This window comes from Diorhabda sublineata, chromosome 5 (genome assembly GCF_026230105.1).
Source record: "Diorhabda sublineata isolate icDioSubl1.1 chromosome 5, icDioSubl1.1, whole genome shotgun sequence".
NCBI classification, from domain to species: domain Eukaryota; kingdom Metazoa; phylum Arthropoda; class Insecta; order Coleoptera; family Chrysomelidae; genus Diorhabda; species Diorhabda sublineata.
In genome coordinates this window covers 5,468,700-5,492,240 of record NC_079478.1, presented here as the reverse complement: position 1 = coordinate 5,492,240, position 23,541 = coordinate 5,468,700, and the positions used below count along the sequence as shown (strand labels likewise).

Below are 23,541 nucleotides of genomic sequence, written 5' to 3'. Positions count from 1 at the left end.
AATTAATATATTTATTATATAATTCCAATTTCTTTAATTTTAAAATCGCAGGTGTGAACTTACTTGATTTTCATTAAATTCCATTGGAGAAAAGAAACTTATTAGAATTCGTATATCATATGTAAATTTTTGTTCATTACTTTATGGCCTACAGATATATTTTAAAATTAAAATCACTGACTTCATTCGTGCGACTTAATTTTTCATTTAGGTAGGGCATTAACGATTTTAATCTCAACCAGCGGCGTAGTGGAAGTAAAGAGTCAGCTCTCTTTCTTTTTTTTTCTTTTGCCTTTATTATCCCCGTAACGATTTCATTAACCTGGTCGTGCAGTGGAGGGTGCCAACTTAACCTAACCTAACCTAACCTAAGCTAACCCAAGTTACCCCAAGTTGACCTAATCTAACTTAACCCAACCTAACCGTTGGTGATATTTATACTGAATACACTGCTTACAACACTGTTTTTACGCGCATTTTGATAATCAAGTTATCGTCTTCAGAGACTGAAGGTAAACTTGGTTATCAAAAATCGGTTCAGAAAAATCATCTCATCCGCACTATCAGGATGCCTACGAGATATAGTCTGGTCCAACTCGTACATGTCAAAGATAGCAAAATTAGAATCTACAAGACTTGTATCAGACCCATCACGACGTTCGGCACGGAAGTCCGCGAGGACACCAACAAGACGAAACAAATGCTGAGGGTGGCCGAGATGAAAACACTTACAATAGTGGGGAAAACAAGAAGAGACAGAGTAAGAAATACAGATGTCAACGAGCAATGCGGGATACAATATATTGTGAGATGGGGAAGACAACGTAAGAAGCAGTGGTACAACCATGTAAGACGGATGGACGAGAACAGACTTCCGAGAATAGTCCTAGAAAACAACCCGCCCAGCTCAAGGTGGAAACATAGTTCGCAATCCACCTCTCAGGTAAAGATGCAGAGGCAGCTTCAGAATTAACAGATCGACAGATCTCCAAGAATTAGAAGAAGAAGAAGAAAAATCATCTCGAGTTCTAGGGTATCCCATATTTTATAGTGGTTATTTATTGCTACACGTGACCACCAGCATTAAGCACCCATCGTAGTTAGACATAGGTTTTTTTAATACTTGTCATGAGGCTGCCGATCCATTCATGTAGTTGTTTATGGGCGGTAAGTCAGAACGCGGTTCGTTTTTCTATTCTCGTCTTCGGAATAATAGTTGTCAATCATTATGTTATAGGTCTTTTTAAGAATCGTGATAAATAATAATGCAAATTTCACGTGGATCGAGCTCTGAATTGATCGAAGCCTTATCTAGGAAATAAACACATACCAAACAATCCACTGAGTTCTAAAAAGCGCTGTTGCCGCTTATCTAAATTTGTATCTATACTAGATGGCTACAAAACGAAACACAATTTTCAGTAAATTAATGAAACGCTACTGATTTATTTACATTGGAATTTGATACATTATATGACGATTCGGTTAATAAATAATATGTACAATAAAATACCTGAATATTTAAAGATACAATGACATATTTAAATGTGGTACTAATAAATGGTTTATTTCAAGTTTGTTACAAATCTTTACATGTACGGAATCTTTTAACATAATATGTAATTTATTATGGTAATGGCATGTTTTAAAAATATATTGTATGTCATAAAAAACAATAGAATATCAATAGTGGACGTAATTGTTACGTAACGAATGATAAATAACTAAAAAATTTCGGGAAAACCTGATTTCTTCATATATTTTTTTCTAAGCAATGTTAGATGAAATAGTAGTAGGCGAATTAACTTTAGACATAGTAAATTGAATGAGCGTTTCAGTTGTCTCGGAAACAATTTAGTACGGGAACTAACAATGTTGCAAAAATCAAATCAAAAATTTTAGAAAAGCGCTCTGACTATTGAGTAAAAAACCGCAATTCAAATTTGAAGTTATTTATGTATATATTGTAACCTAAAAGGTCACATTTTGGGCTCCGACTAAGCTCATCATGTTAATGGGTGTTGTCAGGGTTCGTCGCAAGATTTTATTGTGTTTAAGATGTTTTAAAGGTTTGTATGCTTTCAAATTCCCAAATGGGGCGCCACTCAATTTTTCAACTTAAACTGAGAAAGGTATGGAAATAGGTTGAGGTATATTTAGGAATAAAGCTACTCGTTGAAAACAAAGTACAATGATCTATATTTGAAATTTGAAATTAAATTTAAAAAAACCCAGGTTAAAAAAATTACCCGCAAAACTTATGAGTTTTATTATCTCTCCAATTGTCAAATTCTCAGTCGGAAATATCTCGACTTCCGTAAATATAAAATTGGAGCCAAATTTAAAAATTTCTAATCAAATCCATAATGAAAAATTCCAATGTCGGTTGACAGTCAAAAGGAAAATATGAATGAAGTTAGCAGCAGACTTCTTGAGCAAAGTCGTGTCACATGTCATGACGAAAATCTAGCCAGGTGCAACAATAGCTCAATTTCAAAAACACTAGCTAACAAATCATTCATCAAAACGACCTTTCAACGGACTGAACAAACAAAAATCAATATCCGCAAAATTTACAAAAATGCTGCACGAATAACTTAATTCGTAAACAATTAACTAGATGTTGCTCGAACCTTCTAAGGGGAAGCAACTTTGGTCTTATAAGCAACATAATTCTGCAACCAGTTTTACCACGTCTGGCAAAGTTCGAATAATGCTTGCGTCCTGTAGACCAAGACTTAACCTCAAAAGAAAATAAACCAAACATTCAATTTGTTTATATAAAAATACTATAACAAAATGACAAATTAAACTGTACTAAGTAACTTAAATTCCAGGAATCCAGTATGTCACCAACAAGTACATACAAAACTACAAAAGAGGTATGAAATATAACATGTAAATATTTCTACTCAAAGATAATATTACAAAATATCTTATAAAGAAAATTTTTATATAGAAGAAAGAAGATCTTATAAAAAAATATAAAGAAAATTACAAAAGTAACGCAAGCTGCGAGCGGTGAAAACGTTACAATATAAAAGATTTATAAAATTACTGCAATCCTAAAACAGTTGAATATCAAATATTTTGGTTTATAAATGTTTGACAATAATAAATTTTTGCACACATTATTCGGAACAGCGTTGATAAATTTTATTAATGAAGTAGTTTTTCAAGTTACTGCTATACATTTTTTGCTGTATTACCAATCCAGCGAAAAAAAAATATCATTTGAAAGATGATATGGATGGTGATTGCAAACGTGGTTGCTACAATTTCCTATAATGATATATATGAAGGAATAAGTGAATATTTTTCGCTTAGTTTGTTTGAAGAATTATGTTTGCTCTTCACATTATTATAATAATTCAAATAATTTTGTACGAGACTCCGCATCTCTTTATTCTGTTTCCAAAATGGGTAAACTCTCCCCAACGGAAGCTCTTTTTCTTGTTCATGTTTTCATATTCCACTTCTCAGCATTATTCTTTTGCGATACATTAGCCTCTAATGAAATGGACGAGGTATTCGCAAAGTAGATGCTTTGCTGTGTCTATGGCTTCCTCGCAGAATCTGTAATTGTCGTCCTCTGTTACGCTTATCGTTTTAAGGTTATATTTGACGATGTAGATCTGTCAGAAGACCGATCGCTAGTTTAACGTTGTTACTCAAAATCACCAGGAACTCTTCAACTTCAACTCTTCCAAAAACATTCCATCTAATTCTATAACCATCCGTTCAGTTTGTGATGGATGTGACATCTCATAAGATCAAATCAGGATTCTAGTTCAAAATATGGAGTCGTTGTTGATTTTTAACTAGGTTTCTCCATCGCCTGTCATATCTTCGTGTCTTGGTAGCCATATGAGGGGTTATACTGTTAATTGCTACTTTTAGAGTTTGTTTTCGTTGCTACTCCAGCTTGGACGTGCATTCTCTAGCCTTCAAATTTCTCATAGTGACGGTAGCAGAATAGAATAAAATTTTCGATAATTTTGAAGAGTTTCTAGTACCAGAGTCTAGGATATAGGTTAGTAATAATGTGCTGTGGTTAAGGTCAAACTATAAAATTCTATAATTATATAGAAATGAAATGCAGGAGGCACCACAAAAATTATTATTTTGAACTGAGCATCAAATACTGAGGTTTCCCGCGTAATTATGACAAATAAGGGTGAAATTTGTTTGATATAATACTGATATGATGATGATAAAATACACATTTAGCAATATGGATTTCTTTTTCCATGGATAAAAACGAAAAATCAATAAATTCAATTCAATCATTAAAGTAGATACAATATAATATATCCAAATGACGTATTTAAGATAACTAAATATTATCAATAACTTAAAGGAACACGAATATGGTTTTGATACTGTTCAATTCAAATTATTTAATCCCAAAACGTGAAATTTCTCTTAATAGCTTTAAAATTGATTATATTCTCCGTTTTCATGAGTAATATTTATGTAGATCAGTTTTTGAAAAAGTATTTTCCTTATCCACTCTCGATTTCCAATTATAAACAAATTCCGTGCCTGTAACATATATCTTGATCTATCGAACATTTAATTTGATTCTTGTTAAAACATAAAAAATAACCAATTATCTTACACTGTTTATTTTGATATCTAGTTTTCGATGTGGAATAATAGTAGGTGCGTTTATTTTTCTTATACTTAACTGTTAATTTTAGATACACACTGAACTTGTTTCACACAATACTTTGGAATTATGCGTCGCCTCTTTACATTACGTTTAAAAAAATGATCAGGTAAATCAAGCATTCCGAGGAAGTAAGCATATTCTTATATAAGTTTGTCATAAGTCGAGTCATAAAAACATAATTAAGAAATATTTATCAACAATAGATAAAAACTATACTTAAGCCGCCGTCACACTTCCAAATGACAGACGACGGTCGACAGTTGACAGGCGATGTCATCTGTATCTCTTCTAAATTGTTTTTAGCTGTAGTTGTTATAATTGACAGGTGACAACGCGGTCATCCGTAGTTGTGAAATGGAGCAGATTCAGAAGGCATCGCCCGCGGTACCCTCAACGATTACCGTATATTTTCATGGCTTGGTGTAACCGCGAGATTTCAAAAGATAAGACTGTTAATGAACAATTTATGCAAAAAGCTAAGACTCAAGAGAGGAGCTGCGGAAAGAATATGAATTGCAATATGTTTTAGGGCACAACAATTAAAGGCACATTTCTGGTTTACTTAATAGAAATACAACAAACATGTACCGGTGTAATTAAACTTCTGAAAGAACCCACGCCAGCGCCAACGGATACATATCCAATGGTCGTATATTGCCATACTCTTTTCGTAATACTAAGTTGAAAATATAAAAACAGATTAAGACATTAAAATAATTATCATATTCATCAAATATAACAATGCAAACCGACATTTTTAACATGAACTACTAAAATTCTCTACTTTTGTCGTGGATACGGGTACTATAAGCGCTTTTGTGAAACTCGTCTCGATATATTAGAGTTCTTCGGAAGTATCCCAACTGTAAATGATTGTGAATATCATTGGTGATGGTTCTAAAGCAAGTTCACTCTCACTATGAAATTGTATTTCTACTATAGTCAAATATATTCTATGTTCCACAATATCTGTTTTGAAATAACCTCTCCCTCTTAAGAAATTATACAGAACGGTACAGATCGGACAACAGCCATATTTTATACAATGGAAATTAGCTTACAATACCTATGAATGTGATCTTAATGTAGCAGGTGTGCAACTGCGTGTAAGGCGTTAAGAAAATATATAGGCCAGGATTTTATTGCTACTTTGCATATGCATTGATTCCTTTAATGAGTAATAAAAAATGGTTTTTATTGGCCACATGCCAAGTTGTATGCAATCGATGTGGTTTTTAAATCGAGCAGGTAGGTCGAAATTATGAAAAAAAAAATAGATTCTTTGTCAATTATATTCTTACATAAATTAGTTACTGATATTGTTGAGGTATTCAAATGGTATCTGAAAACAATTCTAGAAAAAAGTATTAAATATTCAAAAATAGAAATTGGTTTTGATAATATTGAATAAATTCATATTCCGATGTCTTGAATCATATTATCTGAATAAGTCTATTCCATTCCAATCATTATATGATTCATTTGTTCTTTGCTTTTCAAGATTTTTCATTTTTATGATAAAATATGAGATTTCAATATTTAGATTTAGATTAGGCGACATAGAGAACATTTCAATTGAAATTTTAAGAAAACGTACGTATTTTTATTGTAATAAAAACATATTACCAAAGTATAATAACCTTTTTCAAAACATTAAAATCATATAATTGTTGGATGGAATACTATGAAAATAACGAGTGTTATAACACTTACGGATACCATACGGAATCAGTGATCTTTGACCCGAATGCGTTTAAGTTACATTTTTTCATTAGCCGAAATATTAAGATATCAATAGTCATTTCAGAACTAAGTAAAAAAGTCCGTCCTCACACAAACACACAAAATGCCCTAACTCTCTGTCAAAGAGACGAAGAGAGTTTTTGTAATACCATTCGGTATCTTTAGGTTTTGATGGATTATATCGCGTTATCTCTTACATCACAAGAATGGTCCCAGAAATATCGGGCAAGATCTAGAAATGGCGGTAGTTACTTGAAAAAACCACTGTATTAGAAAGTATGGAATCTATCCAATATATGTTTTAAGCTTAAAGACGCCACGTTGTTTAGTATTTGTTTGGAAGCTATCAATAGTGAACGTTTTCAGTGAATTTGTAAACATGGAATAAATTGGTTATTATTATGTGATACACTACTTTTGGCATCAACCCAACCAATATACAAGCTGAAATAGATTCTACTCTGGATGAAACTGATCCTGTTATCAACTGTAAAATATTGGGTAACATAGTTTAAACGAGGGCGTATGACCTGCGAAGACCAGCATCACAGTGGTCGACCAAATGAGGTGACGACTCCAGAAATGTTGAAGAAATTCCACAAAGCGGTACTGGATGATTGTCAACTGAAAATGCTCGAGGTAGCAGACATAGTAGACATTCCAAAAAGTGCGGTACATCGCAAATTAACTTAAAATTTGGACATGAGAAAGCTGTGCGCAAGATGGATGCCGCGTTTGCTCACAATGGAACAAAAACCATGTTTCACAGAAATAAAGCCGATTTTTCGCACCATTCAATAACCATGGATGAAACGTGGGTCCATCACTTCAGACCTGAAATAAAAGAACAATCAAAGGCAAGGAAAAAGGCAAAGACCTCTCCATCTGCAGGCAAGGTCATAGTATTGACTTTTTGGGATGCGCGTGTGATAATATTCATTGACTATCTTGAAAAAATAAAAACTATCAACGGTAATCAACAATCAACAAAAAACGACCGCATTTGGCTAAGAAGAAAGTGTTATGAATGAATTAAAGTTTGAATTGCTGCCTTATCCACCCTATTCGCCAAATTTAAACCCCTTGGATTATTTTCTGTTCCCAGTAATGGCTAGTTTGAGAAACTTGACGTCTATTATCATAAAACAACGGGTATTGAACATCGCTGCTAAAAGGTATGGATCTAAAAGAAGATTACGTTGAAAAATAAATATATTTTTCCCCAAATTCTGTTTTCTTTGTTAATGCAAGTACTTCTGGAACCATCCTCGTATTAGCTGGTTTGTGTAGTTTCACTTCAGTCACTGGTCTAAATGCTTAAGATGCACATCTGGGAGTGTTTCGATGAGATGCCAGAATAACAACAACTGACAACTACATAGATAGGAAATACATGTGTACTGAGAATCAATCCTAATTAATAATGTTTGAAATATACTCCATCTTCGAATTATAATTTTACTTCATGTATGTTGTTTGATGTTTCACACTGATAACATGCTAATACTTCTTGAAGCTAAATTTCAAAGGTATATTTCTGTAGTTCAAACATTCGGTATTATAAATAACTACAAGTATGATGAGATGGAACTCATTCTTAAATGTCAACTTAATTGATCAATGTTGAAACAATGAATATGAAATGCAACGTTAGATATATTCCTAATATAGCTTTGAGGTTCGAAAGAATAAAATCTTTATTATTAATCAATAGTGTAATTACTCTCGTTATTAACAACATTTTACCATCTTATGTGCAACTTTTTCAATATCTTCTCCATCCAACCATCGAAATAAATGGAATTCCGAAGATGCGATGAATATTTCTACCCATCAATTTTTTCCAAGATTCGTCTTGCGCGGAGTAAACTTGCATTGAATATCGCCGAATACTTTTCTACTAAATAATAGTTTACTCGATTCAGTTGGTCAGAATAAACATCTGTATAAACATTTTGTCCAAGTTTCAGTACTCCAAAATGAACGATTTTGTGTATACTTCTATTAACACACCTTTTTGGGATACTCACGCGGCTTCACAGTACTTCCTGGTGAATCATTTGAATAATGCAACTACTTTTCTCGTTGTCGTATATAGTGCCGTTGAAGCAATAAGTTGCATATAAGATGGATCGGCCAACCTTGTTTAAATCTATTTGAGATCTTCTCGATTGTTCGACATAAATTTGCTTCAGCTTCTGTCATTAGTTTATCGTTATTTATTGTTGTTAGTTCTGGTCTTCATGAACTATCCGAATCATAGAGATCAAATTACCGGATCTGAATTTAAATTTACGAACGTCTAATGTACTTAACATCTCAAATATTTTTAGTTGCAACGGCTGCGTTACTACCCTTAAAAAGTATAGGTACAATGTCGGATATACTCTTTCGGTACTTGACTGACCATTTCACCACAAATCTAATATTTAGTTATCCACAAGAAGAAGACTCCTCTTCTTTTCTTATTTATTTTAGGGCTTGCCATGTATTCCCCAATTTCTTCAGTTTCGATCTTGGAATGTCGATGTCCATGATTCGACCCATCCTTTGGACGTCTGGCTGTCGATCTTCTGATCCTTGGTTTCTCCTTGAATGTTTTTTTCGTCAGACAATCCTTCCCCATTCTCTCAGCGTGTGCCTTCCACTCTCGTTTCCTCTCCGCACTACATCTGTTATCTGGTCGCAGGCCTGTCTAATTTCGGAACTGCGTTCTACTTCCCAGAGGTTTACTCCAGCTATTGACCTTAGGGTTTTTATCTGTTGTTTGGAGAAGTTCTACCAGGTGAATATGAATTATTAGCACAAACTACAAGTGCCTTGTAGGCATGTATGCGTGCTTCCTATGTTTCCTATGTAAGATTTTTTTTGAACATCATAAAATTTACCGTGTCCAACGTTTCACGCAGTATCTACAAATTTCCATAGCAGAACAAACCATTACTACTGTTACTGAATACGTGGTTGCAGTAACACATATACACAGTGAGTTATAAGCTGTTGGTAGAGACGTAAAGAGCTTCATTACCAAATTAGAATCAGGAGGTATCGAAATCCAGAAGTGTAATGTCAAGTATCAAATCATTCATAATTGGTAACCCATTATATTTTGTAAGAATTTCTGCGAAGTAAACACTTCTAAAGATGATGTAAATGGAAGTGGTTTGTAATAACCATTGTCCTGGGTATCAATTTATAATTGTTACGTATACTATAATCAATATATAGTTAAAATAGTGAGCGGGGCAGTTAATATTAAGAGAGTTTTTTCTGTCATTGTTTTGACCTAGAAATTTTAATAAATTCGTTGTGCAAATTTCACTTTACAGATGTATGTATGAGATACATATCTCATGACCTAGTCAACGAGAAGTGTATTAATAGCTCTGCGTACGAGGGATGCTCGATCAGTAAAACGACAAAAATATTTGTATCTCCTTCGTCCAAAGTTATACTAATTAACACATGAGAAAAATGGATTAAGTAAGAATTAAAAGTAGACTTTTTTGAACTGTGTACGTTTAATTCTACATCTCTTCAAAAAGTACAGAAGAGAAATCTTTTTTTCATTTCTTTCAGATTTAGAAACCAAAAATAGGGTAAATAGGAGAAATAGGGCAAATGAAGGAACAAAACGTTACTCAATTAATGTATCATTGTTATGGAATGTACATGAATGTGCACCGATGAATTGTCCTGAATTGAAATAACCCTTTCCAATGTCAAATTCCATCTCAAATTATTACGTAGTTTACCTGATAAGTTGACATAATGAATCTATTGAGTAATGAATCTAGTAGGTTTTCTGTGGCGCCGACTAATCCCAAAAACCCTATTTTTTACATTAATGTTCAGTTTATGGTTTGTTGTAATTGATTTACGTTACGATTCATGTTGCTAAACAGTCAAATTGTAGTTGAAAAGCGGCAAAAACTCATGCGAAGTTGTTACTTCATTGTGTATGTAGTCAATTGTCAAAACACGCGACCTCTATTGTGAAGATTAGTTTTTAATATCCAAGTGGTACAAAAATGAAGACAAATGTTTATTGCGTCAACAATCTCTCTTACTAAATAACTCAGCTTGTGCAAATGCTGCCAAATTAAACAGTAAGCAAACTTTAATTTTTTATTCGAAGTAGAAACTGGATATGCAAGCCGTTTAAAAATTTTTTTCTATCCAATTTGTTAACGGCAGAATATACAGCTTGTACAAGAAGATTAAAACTGTTTTTTGATTGCTAGACAAAACAGATAAAAATCTTATTTCGTTTTCTATTGGATGAAAGTATCTAACTAACGTGATTAGACTGTTGATTCACGTTTTACTTTTAAAATTGAGTCTCATATTAAAAATTTGTAATATTTGGTTTTTGCGGACGAATTTGTGTGTTGAGGTGTTGTAAGTTTTGAGAATGAAGCAATAAAATTTTCAAGTAATGTGATGGAACAACCTAAATATTGGGTTTCAATCGCGTAAAAACATTCCAAAAATCGCGTTGTGCGGTACCATAAAGTCAACTCCAACACCATGAGAAGATTGAGTGAGTCTGCTTTATATTATTTGCTTGACGAAGTAGTCACAAGATTTGTTTCACTTGGTCAAATCAAATTCAATTTATACATATTGATACAGGTATTTGAAAATTTGTTATTTAAAGACATATTCCAAGCTGTTATCACTGCTAGAAGAGGGGCTGAACCTACTGAAGCACTTATTTTTTTGTTTTTCACTTGGACTAAAGTAACAAGAACAGCGGGTGTAATTTGGGCGCTAACCATCCTTCTTTACCTGTCTGACCAAGAAGGATAGATAATCCGACATGTATTTTCGGCGCTAAGAAGTCCAGGTAGGTCGAGTCATAAAATAACCCAATAGAGGGAAAGTTGATAGATTTTTAAGTAGGTTAGGTTAGGTTAGGTTATGTAAATCTCTTATTTTATATGTAATATGTACTTGAGTACTAAATAAAAATATAAAGAAATATAAAATTTACTTTATTCTATAGAGTGTTACAAAAATGTTGTGAGGAAACTTTATTAAGGGCAGATTTTTCATTTAAAAAAAGTCCAAAGTAACCCCCTCTAAATTTTATCAGACCTTAAGTGATAATAGGTCATTTCTCTTATAGGAAAATCTAAAAATACAAAAATATAACTTATTATAAATGTCGGTGATTTAATAAATAACTGTATTTCATAAATCATGTACTTCAGTCGGTTAGCGCCCAAAATACACATAGGAATAAAATGACCCTTCGGTCTTGGCGTCTAGTTTACATGTTGTTAAAAGTACATTAATCCTTTAGCGCCCAAATTACATCCGAATTATTATTTTCAAGAAAAACGACAATACTACAACCGCGTGCAACTAAAAACAACCGCATAACCTCCAATTGTGATATCAAACGAAGTTCAATTTATTAGGAAAAATTCCTGTAGTAAACTCTGGAATATATACTCAAAGAATTTAGTAACCGAAATTGTTATGAAAAGCTATACCCACTTCGTGGAGAATCGAATATCGTCGGAATACATAACAACGTAATAATAATAATTAGTTGTGATGCAGAGAATTTTGTGAAAAATTGAAATAGCTGTTTATTCGTAAGTCATGTAAAATTTCAGTCAACAAACGCGTATCTACCTTTTCGGTTCCATTATTTGCTCAATTGCGAAAACAAATGGATAAATGAAATAAAAAATTTCTATTAGAAAAAAGTAGGAGTACGTCCCTGTTTTTTCTCTTTAAAAAATTACCGATGATTAAGTATGATGTATTTGTACTTAGCCAGCAACCAGTTTTCTTTGATACATCTGTTGAAGTTTTAACCACTTACAAACGACTTATTATGTGTAATTTTTTTCCTATGGAAATTCCAACTGTCAATCTTGATAAAAGAGAATGCATCAATTTTAATTAATTTCCACTTTCTACACGTTTCGACCCGTGTTTTGCTTTACATCAACTGAAAAATAATTGATGATTTATTCGAAATCGAACATTTAGACACAACTGATTCATTTTCATATATTAGTATTAGAAAAAATAGGTTGCAATTCATTAAACAGGACCAACTGGTTCAGTATTCTTTCAACAGCCCAATAGACATTCTATACGCTATAGAAAGTTATATAAGATGAAATTACGTACAGTTACATTTTGCCTTCGTAAATTAAACTTAACGTCACTGTCATTGTCACTGACAAATAATTTGTTAATTAATTTGAGTTTAGTGTTCTTAATACCTCCTCAGTTAACTGAAATTCAGAAAGCTGTCAATATTGCCAAACTGGAAGATGGCTAGTCTATCAGAAAACTGGCAGTTCACCTAGGTCTTGATGCAAGTACCATAGCCAGAGTAAGTGAAGAAGCTAGGGACAAATATTGGTAAAAATGGCAACAAATGTCAACTAAATTGGCACAACTAACAAATTGAGAAAAAGTGTCGATAATTTTATTATTTCATCTTCAACAGTTTCCGATTTTTACCTGACGATGTCAGCACTTATCACTATAAACTGGAAAATATATTTGCACATGCGTTGAGAGATTTTCACTTAAAATTTCATCCATTTAGAACGCTTAGTTCCTATAGTATAGTAATAGTATAAGTGAATTATTATAAATATTTTTCTAAAAAGGAAAAAAATGAATATCCAGCAGTTATTCAATAGACAAAAAACTTACGCAAATGGAAGGAGTTGGACACTCTGCCTAGTTTTTGCGTTGATTCATTACTGTAAGTTAAAACCAGAATCGACCACTGCATCACTGACACAAAAAAAAACAGTGGATGCAGGGAACGAACCTGCACCGACAAATGCGAGGCCGGTTTTATGGGTTGGAATACTGATGTGACAGTTTTAGGATTATGTTAATTGACTAGCTACGAAAGATCAAATAATATCAGGTTATTACTTGATAAGGTAGAGGAAGGAATTGTATAGAAGTAGTTAACAACCCATTGAATTCGCCAGATCTGGCCCCTGTTTCCTAACCTTAAAGTTTAGGAGAATCACAATACAAAAAATGTTTTCGTTTGTCAGGTCGGGGACTTTTCACATAACCAACGTTAACAGTATGTGAAAAAACTTCCTTTCAATAAAAATGTAATATCCTGATCATTAATTCTTAAAATGTTAATCTAAAAAATCGATAGTATAGTAGGACAGTACAGAAATGCTCTACTGAATAGTACGGTCCCTCCCTTTGATCTGCGGGAATAAGAAGAAATATTTGGATGCCAAACAAGGACTGTACGGCGGATCACCCATCAATTCGAGGCTTTTACTGTTTGAAAACGTTTTTATTTGAACTTATGTGTGAGAGATCGCATTGTCGTGGTGGAGAATGATTCGTGTACTGCGAATGGTTTCTCGGATTTTTTCGAACACAAGCTGTTTTTGAGCGAACACCAAATTATACGGTATACAACGCTAACAAATCTTTTTGATAGCCAAATGCTCATACAACAATCAATCTCACAGTATGTAACATGACTATCAGTTTACGCAATCAATTCAAATAGCGCTCAACACGTTCTGAGCATGTTCAATATTAAAAATGTCAAACTTTATGATGACAATGTCAAATTCGACATATTCACTTCAGTGTTGCCATATCTTAAAATCGTCGTATTACATTCGATTTTTTCGATTGCCACCCAAATATAAATTTCAAATTGCAATAAAAATTCCATGCTCCTTATAAATTATATCTGTCAAAAAAAAACAGCAGCAAAACAGTTTTACGTAATGTAACGTAAGCTTGAAGTTTTTGCTATTATAGAGATCACTATCTATAAAAATGAAAAATGTACACATTTATTACTCATTCGTGGAGAACGTATATTTTCTAGGAAAATATTATAACTTGAGTTAATTTGTCTGTGTAATATCTGGTATTTTACCTACAACAATTTTTCATTCTTACGCCGTTGGAATATTAATGAACACGATAACCATCTACGTTCATGGTGAACAGATTGATTGATTTGATCTGCTGTTATTACTGGCCATCCAAATCAAAATATTATGAAACTAGTAGTGGACAGATGAAATTATTGAGAGTATCTTATTGTTATGAAATTCATTTCGGGGTTTACATTCGTTTTTGACAAAAATAATGATGTAAATTTAATCTTGAATCTATTACTCTATTAGATATATTTGATCATAACTAATAGCAAAACTACTTATTTTCTTCTAATAATTTTGTGTATAGTCCAAAGACATAACTTGACCTCTTCTCACACGTTTATTATCAGAACTACCCCATTAGAGACGTTACTGTAGCTGGAGTTGTTCGAAATGTGCTAAATAGATTACTGTGAGTTATTGTGGGGTTAAGGCAGTTTTAGCTTAGTATTACATAACCTAATTTGGGAGTAGAGGGTCTAGTGAAACGTTACTTAAAAACAAGTAAAGTGAAATCTTCCAAGTTAATAACCATTTTCGTTAAAATTTTACGCGGAATGCTTAGATTTTACTATCCATAACTTTTTTTTGTTCTTCCAAGTTGGCAACCCTTTTATTTTATGTTTTAATTCATTAGCGTTTTGATATAAGAGATTAACAATCCCGGCATCCTCTTCGTCTGCTCTTCGAATGCTAGTGATGAAGGAGTCTGAGTGGCTGGAAAACCCTTGGACAAGGGAGCAGTAACATTAATTAAATCGTTTTTTCAAACTATTTCAACCAAATAAAAGCAATTATTTAAATAAAATAATTATAATAAGAACGTTTCATATTTGACTTAAGTTTAGGTTTCCAATTGCATTGCCAAAGATTAAAATTAATATGATATTTTATTTCAAGAGTTTATTAGTGAAAAATAAGCTGAAATAGGAGAATGCTTGAGAAGAATAATGGTAAATAAAGCCCAAAATGTTTGTAAGCAAATGTCAATTACATCATGGGTGATTGTTTATTATTAAATAACAATATGAATGACCCATTATGTAAATTTCTCTATTTATTAATCATAGTAGATTATCCTTAGTTTTCAAGGTCTTAGTATCAGTCAGGAACCGTCCTCGTGGCATTAAGTGACGTGCATATTTTACGAGGTCTGATTAAAAAATAATATTCTATTGAAAACAAAATAAAAAGAGAACTTGATTTTATCTTCTTGAAACTACTGCTCTTGACTAGTAATGATCTTAAATCAACTTTCATCTGTACTGTCGTGGTCTTATCAGTATCACGAATTGTGTCGAAACGTTTTCTTCTCACCACATTTTTATTCTCGGGAAAAGTCAATAGGCGAATAATGATAAATTTGGATGGATGTGGATATACATAAATATTATTGAGTAAAAACTCTCGAATCAAAAACTATTTAAGGCAGGATATGTTGTCATGATTATAATCTCCATTTTTTTAGTCCCTTTTTACACAAATAGTTTCACAAACCTCCCATACATCCTTATAATTGTGATTTACCAAAATATGGAAGGTTTGCTGTTCTAGCAGAGCTCATACGCTTCCTCAACAAATTTGTTGGAGATTTCTTCCACTTAGGAGAGCTGGAGTACCGTCTTTAAAAATGACTCGAAAGAAATGGAGACTATGCTAAAAAGTAGGTGTAGTGTAATTGAATTAATAACAATATATCTATTTGTAAAAACTAGGAGAACTTAACTTTTGGTGGTACCGTCATAGTCATCATTAACGAACTAGATACAGAGAAATTTTCAATTATTAATCGTACGTTACCCTGTATCATACAAACAATAACGAACCTGTAGGTGTATTTGAAATAGAATATTCAAATTGATCAAAGTCCCGATCTTTCATTCCAATTTGAAATCAGTAACATTATACTCTACCGAAGTATCAGATTTCAATATAGATATTCCATGTATGATGCAATCTAAGAAATTAATGATAAATTATGTCAGAAACTTCAGTTGTGAATAAATGTCATTGATTTTGAAATATTCCAATATATTACAACTACCTTGAATGTAACTAAAATAATAGTGTCATGTGTTCAAATACAGTTTCATTTAAATATTTTTTATTACGAGAAACATATTGTTAATATTCTATTAATAAGGATGATGAATATGTAAGTAGCAGCGAATACTTGCATTTGAATCAAAATATGCATCCAATGATAATGAATTGACGGCGGAAAAAAATTTGGTAATCAAATTTTCTACTCACCACGAATTATCTTACAGATGATACAATAAAGAAAATACTTCAATATGGAAAGACGATTTCGAAATAGTTCCAGAAGTCGATCTAAATTTATTATGGTCTATATAACTAAAACATATAATTTACGGTGAGAATTATTTCCTTCACAATAACTAGAACGTTGTAGTTCCATAGACAATATGATCTGAAAGATTCGGAGTGGTGCGTGCCGAAACTCCAGTAGCAGCGAAGCTCCGCAGAGATCTACGCGCTCGCGAACTGCTCGCTTCTCCTTGATTTAAATAACAGCGTCTAACAATGGGTTTGTGTGTTATCGCCTAGCATTATGACAATGTTCGTAATCACACTGCTGCAAGACCTATCGATAGTTTCGGGGGGAGTTTAAATAATTTTTTTTGTATTTTCGACTGTAAAGAACAAATTTCGTGATCGATTCGACTGTGATAATGAACCAGTGACTGTCCATTAAGAGCAAATCTAACCAAATTTCAAAAGATTATTGAACAAAAGTTTTTTATACCTGTTTTGATCGAATGAACCAGTGCACATAGGAAAATGTGTTAATTAAATTATTCGAAATAATTTTGAATCAATTTTGTAACTAACCTTTCCTCATAATAATAATAATCATTTAATCCTTTTAAAGCAATAAATCGATCGTTATTAATGTGTTACTAAATTTATTTTTGGAATAAACTAGTTTAGCGAAATAATTCAATTTGTAAGAAAATAGTAATCTTAAGGTAAAAACTTGTTGATAGATCAGGACCGTATTAGGCGAAAGTTTTGTTAACAATTCTTCTTGACATTCGACAAGCTAAAAAACACGCTTTTAGCAATAATCAAATTTTGCAACACGCTTTTAGCAATAATCAAATTTTGCGTTTTGTAACCAATAGATCTTAGTCTGATTTCCAGTTCGATGTCAACTTATTTTTTCGATTTCTAGCAATTAATCGCTGAGTGAATATTTCTATCCATTATTTCTATCCTTTCCCGTTTCCTTAATAAGCTAGAAATAGCTGTCTACAATGAGATGAAAGGTAGTGTTTTCCGGCGGGTCTCTTATGTAGGTCACCGAAAATTACTCGATATCATACCGATATCAATTTTTTCATAGTTCCTTTCAGAGACACACTTAGCTCAAATCTCTTTAAAAAGGTTTCTATATGTATATTAAACTATATTTTATTTTATTTTTTTGTGGTCTAATTTCCTATTTTAAACCTACTTTAAATAAGTACAGATTTGTTGATGGTTGCCTCTCGATTTTGTAATTTTGGGCTTTGACGCTTACGTAACTCATCCACTAGCTCTATATTTCGTACTCTCATGTACAGGATACAAGAAAAAATTGATTAATCCTAACGAATCTAGTCAGGATAATCAGATGAATGATTTAATTGTCGTCGGGATTTGACAAGTTTTAAATCTTATCGCTAGTACAGCAAATCGAATCAGTTACAAACATTCAAACACACAAACATAAATCGTATTAATATGAAGAACTGAAGTATAACAAACTAAAAATGAAATTAATCACCTACATTAGTGGGACATAAAATATTCACTTTTAGCTGCAGAAGTATCTCTTAGTGTGTGTCTTATAAGCTAAGATAAAAAAAATAAAAAAAGTGTTTGGGGGTGTTTGACGGTCTATAAAATCTATATATTTAACAAAAATAGTTATCAATAGTTCTATTACTACTTATGACAATGAAAAAATAATTCATCATCAATCTGTAAATGGAATGGAGCGCACAATATTTTTGATCAGTCTGTTTTTATCTAATACAAACAAACTGGGTAGTTTACCTACATAAGAACACGCCATGTATAGTAGTAGAAGATGGTGGATCCTAAAATTAAGCCACCGTTGATAATTTATCGCACCTACACCAATTGATCAATAAAGTAGGAGAACTAAGTGAAACAATGGATTTAAGTAAAAACACAACAAACTATGATCATATCTAGAAACCGCGATATATACAGCATAATATTTAACGCGAGGCCCATAGAAAGAGTAAGTATTTGCGCATATGGTGCGACAGGCATTTTTGAAACTTTGAAAAGTGTTTACCTGTTCCGACTTTGATTTTAATGTACGATAAAGATTCATCAAATGTTACGTGTTGTCGGTGCTTCACTACGGTATGGAAAGTTGGACATCGAAAAAGGATGTAATTAATAAGTTAGAAGATTTTGAAATATGGTATGTCGCAAAAACCTTAGAGTACCCTGGAGAGCTAGACAATTCAGACAATGGACTGCCCTACACAATATACAGTCGTTAATAAATGCTGCAAGAAATGGAGAAATTATAGAAAATACTATAGACATGGAAAGCGTTTGAATTAAATTGGTACATATGTGGGAATCATAGAGATTATTGGAAACTTGTCATTCAAAATGCTGATGTCGATAATGTTTTGTATTAATTTTTTAATAACTAACAGTGTACCATTATATAGCTGTTGTGGTTTCGAAGCAAGATCCAATCTTCAATTGTAAATAGTGCGATGGCATGCCTGGCAAATCCAATGAATTAATAATCGCAATTGGATAATTTACAACTTCGTTGGCATCGCAAAATGTACGAATATAAATATTTCTCAGAACGCAATAAAGATGGAACATTAAACGAGTACAATCAGAGACATTCAAATTATATCGAAAACTGTTACTTAATACAATTGCGAAACCTTACAAAATAGTTGCACAAACCTTATCTTTCTTACGAAAATCGGCATTGACAAAATGGCAGTAGATTTAGTTGATAAACTGAAGGTTAATAGAACTACCACAATTAGATGTTGAACTTAAGTTGGATTTTAGACGAAAAGTAACAAAATATTTGTATTTATTGAAACTGTCGACTTTTATGAGGACCTGAACGCAGATCTAAGTTCAAATTATTATTGTTATGGCTACTGCTTCCTATCGTAGTCAGTCGTATAACTGAAATACAGTAATAACTACGTAAAAAAGGGACTGCGTACATTGATACTGCAATTAAAGCAAAATTAATGGTATGATTCTTACATTCATCGATATATTCAATTCGTTATAGCATAGTGACAGTTCCGGATAACCAGAATCAGAATCATTTCAATAAAGTATTTTGAATTATTACATCACCTTAAAAATTTGGTGTTCGTCAAATATCAATATTCCAAATTAAATTAAAATAATATAAATAATTCACAAAATATCATAAATTATTCATATATATCCACGTGTGTAATATTGCTTTAATTCCTGTCCTAAATTAAAAAAATAGTTTTCATATAGTAATTATTGAAAATTACTTGTATATTTCGAATTTCTACGTAGAAGATTATAAGAAACTCTTATATCTTCTCAAACAACTGCTTTTTCTTTGCAGACTTGATAATAAAGAAAATGTTGAGGCAATTAATATTGCGACACGGTCCTGAACAACAATGAGATTTATTGTAAGAAATAAATAATTCAAGGATAGCTGGAAATTATCTTGAGTTATAATTTACAATTTTAAAAGCTTCCATCCATTTACCGGACCCTTTTAATGTTATAGTTGATGTTAACTTAGGTGAACTTAGTTATCAAATCTTGAAGAACATCTTTTTCCAAATTTATTACGAGTAAATGTCCACTGAATGATAACTGGATCTCAAAACGGATGGAAAAGGTTTTTGTATTCTATTTCAGTACTAGTATGAACGAGAATTTTTGAAAAACTTGTATGAATTTGACCCTTTCAAACTTAATTTGTTAGCATGCTATTGGAAATGGAATTCAATGTGATTTATGGATTTCTTTTGCAACATGTCGCATCTATAAATGGGGTAATTAGGAAAAAGAATAATAGTTGAGATATATTCTTGTCAAGTTGGTGACAATTTACGTTTACGTTTACTTTGGAAAAACAATTGGTTTCTAGCTCTCATCTCATATTTTGTTTCAGTGGGTTCCCGTAAAACTTGTTCCAAAGAAGGAGCTAAAGTATCTGTAGACACAATCGAAAAAGGAGCGTGTTTTTCATGTGTTTGTAAGGTACGTATTTTATATTTCTAGTCCTCACGTTGTAACTACAGAAATATGTATTTTTTGGAGATAAATAGAATAATTCAAAGAAAATTTTCTCGAAATCGGACAATTAGTTAATATTTGAATTGCGCGCCATGTTTGACATTCATAATGTCACATGATTATGACGTGACAGATCGAAATTTGACAGTTGGGGACTAGTTAACATGTTCTCTCAGAATAATATAAAATAAAGTTGTTAACTAACTTTGAGGTCTATACTCTATAATTTAGAAGTTAGCGTACTTTTTAAGGGTAACTAACAATACAATAATTCGTACTATTACAATGGTTTACAAAGTTTTTATACCCCAGTTAGAACCTATTATCGTTTATTTAAGTTATAGTTATGGAGAAAGTCCTTAAACATACTTTAGGTTAGTTAGTTAGGGTTAGTTTCCCTTATAATAGACCCACAGTAAACCCATAATATACTTTCATACTAAAATCCCTGATAACGTCTTGCAAAAATCTTAAAACCTTGAAATAAAAACGTTCGTAGTCATAATTTTCTTTTTTACTTTTCCCAAAAACGTCTTGACAATCTTTTTGAATGACTTTTAAGCAGTTTCATCATTGACAATGATGATATTGACATAACTTCACGCAACGTGAGCTAATGATTATTTCATCTTTTATTTTCCCATCTGTAAAATTTGGAAATATTTTAATGTGTAAAATAGAATTTTGTTCTTTAAATCTATCTACGACTTGTATTTCCTGGATTATAATCTGTTCAAATAGGTCATGTTTTAGATGCTCAATTAAACAACTAATCGATGACTTTGAGGTCCATGCATATTTTCTATTTCTATATAGCAACTTCATCATCATAAGCATTTATTTTCTACTCAAAGACCAATGGTTATAATACTTGAGTTGACAATTTTATTTTTTGATGCAATTCAAATAAAGTATGGTTCTTAGAAAACAATCAATTTTTTAATTTATCCTAAGTATGCCTATAATCACATGAATACTAAGAACTTTTGTGGTTGCAGCTACAAAACCATTGAGAACCACTGATCTGAAACTTTTAATCGACTAATTTGTAACGAGAAGATATAACCTCGAAAACGAAATAAGTACAAACGGGTCGTAAAACCAGTTGCAGATTTCGTACACACATTCGCGTACAAAATTAATAAGTCTTGTAAAAGCGAACGGTGTAGAATTATATTGATGATATGTGAAGAATGTCAAGAATCCGAAGAAGAATTATGTCCTCCATCTGGAAGATTATCCATATTGAAATATCAGATAGGCCGTGGCGGAGAGGACGCGAACAATTGAAAGTCAAATTAACCGTTAATGGCTGGAAGGCCAGGCGATGTAGTTTATAAACAAATAATAAAAAAAGTACGTCATTAATAAATTATAAAAATTTTTAATTTTAAAATGAATTTAATTTTATTGTAGGTAGGTGAATATTTATGAATATTTATTAATATTCATATTTATTCATAAAATTCAATGTTAATTCTAGAAAATCTAGAAAATAATGTAAAAACACATCTAATAGTATATTTTTTTCGCATTTATTGTCATAAGTCAATAGAATAAAACGTCAAATTTGTCGATATTATAACGTCATTTAAATTGTATCCCCTTCTCTGATCAAGAAGATTATAGATCTGATTCAGAGACTTTTCCACCATCTACGATATATACGACGCATTACATGTCTTAGTACTTCCATTAAGTCTTCCTGATTGTCTAGTCGTTTAAAGTAGACTCGATTTTTTAGATGTGCCCACAGATAAAAATGAAGGTGGTAAGATCAGGTGACCTAATTGGCCACTACAATGATTACAATCCCTATTTCTTCAAACTGATTACCTACAAACCTTCCAACATTAATACCTTGATGTCGATTATTTATTTCCGGAAGCACTATCAAACAAAGTTCTTCAAGATGTTACTCAGTTGTTAAATTCCCGTTGAATCGCGAAAGAAATGAGGACCAAAAAATTCTTACTTATTTAACCACAAATTGGTTCTATCATTTGCCTCCTGTTTAGCACGTATCCAGATTGTTTCCTATTTCTATATTCCGCTTCTTTCCGGATCTGCCGTCTCTCTCGTTTGTTCCAGTTTCCCATATCACCTTAACTATTCCTTCCTCCATCATTCTCACTATATATCCAAACCATCTACTGTTGTTGTTCGATATCTTGCACTGCACTTACTACTTATGTCGTTCATTATTTTATCTCATCTTTCCAACCCTGCTGTTTTTCTCTAAATTATCATTCAAGACGCTGTTTGAATTTGTTGTTAATCATCCAGGATTCGCAACCTTAGATCAGCATTTACTGTATTGACTACTTCTTCGTCAATTCTTCCATTTGGTTCTACCATTGTCCCAAGATACTAGCTTGTTAATGATCTTTTATCCAATTATTTTATTTGCACAGGTATTTGTTCTGGTTTGTTTGTTATTTTCTTTAATTCCCTTTTGTATTTTTTCAATTCATTAGTCCACTTATACATTCTTTTTTATTGCTCTTCTTTTGTATAACGTCCGTATACATCAATTCATTTATATAGATTTTTTTCCATCTATAGTATTCCATACGTGTCTTCTATCCTCCTTTGTTCACTTCTTTAGCTATTTTCCATGATTAGAAGGAACCTTAACAAGCTTAGAACGCCTCCTTGTTTCATTCCCCTGTCAATCAGAGAACTACTTGTCATCTTCCCGCTAACTCATACTACCCAAGTTCGGAGACGACTAAAACATCATCCCTTCAAAAGTTTTTGAAACTATTTGTATAATTAACAAAAAGCTGATCCATTATTGACATGTTTTTATTCCAAACTCTAATATCAGAAGAATTAGATGTTGCTGATAACAAAACTCCAATAATGAATATCTGTTCT

The 23,541-nt window shown here is 32.2% G+C and overlaps 1 protein-coding gene across 1 annotated transcript in view; it reads left to right on the top strand.

Annotated features, from left to right (window-relative positions):
* Positions 1–23,541, top strand: part of LOC130443684 (BMP-binding endothelial regulator protein-like) — a 120,643-nt gene that overhangs the window by 57,260 nt on the left and 39,842 nt on the right. Inside the window, exon 3 of the mRNA XM_056778423.1 lies at positions 20,537–20,625. Within this exon, the coding sequence (XP_056634401.1) occupies positions 20,537–20,625 (89 nt within the window). The remainder of the gene's footprint in view (positions 1–20,536; positions 20,626–23,541) is intronic.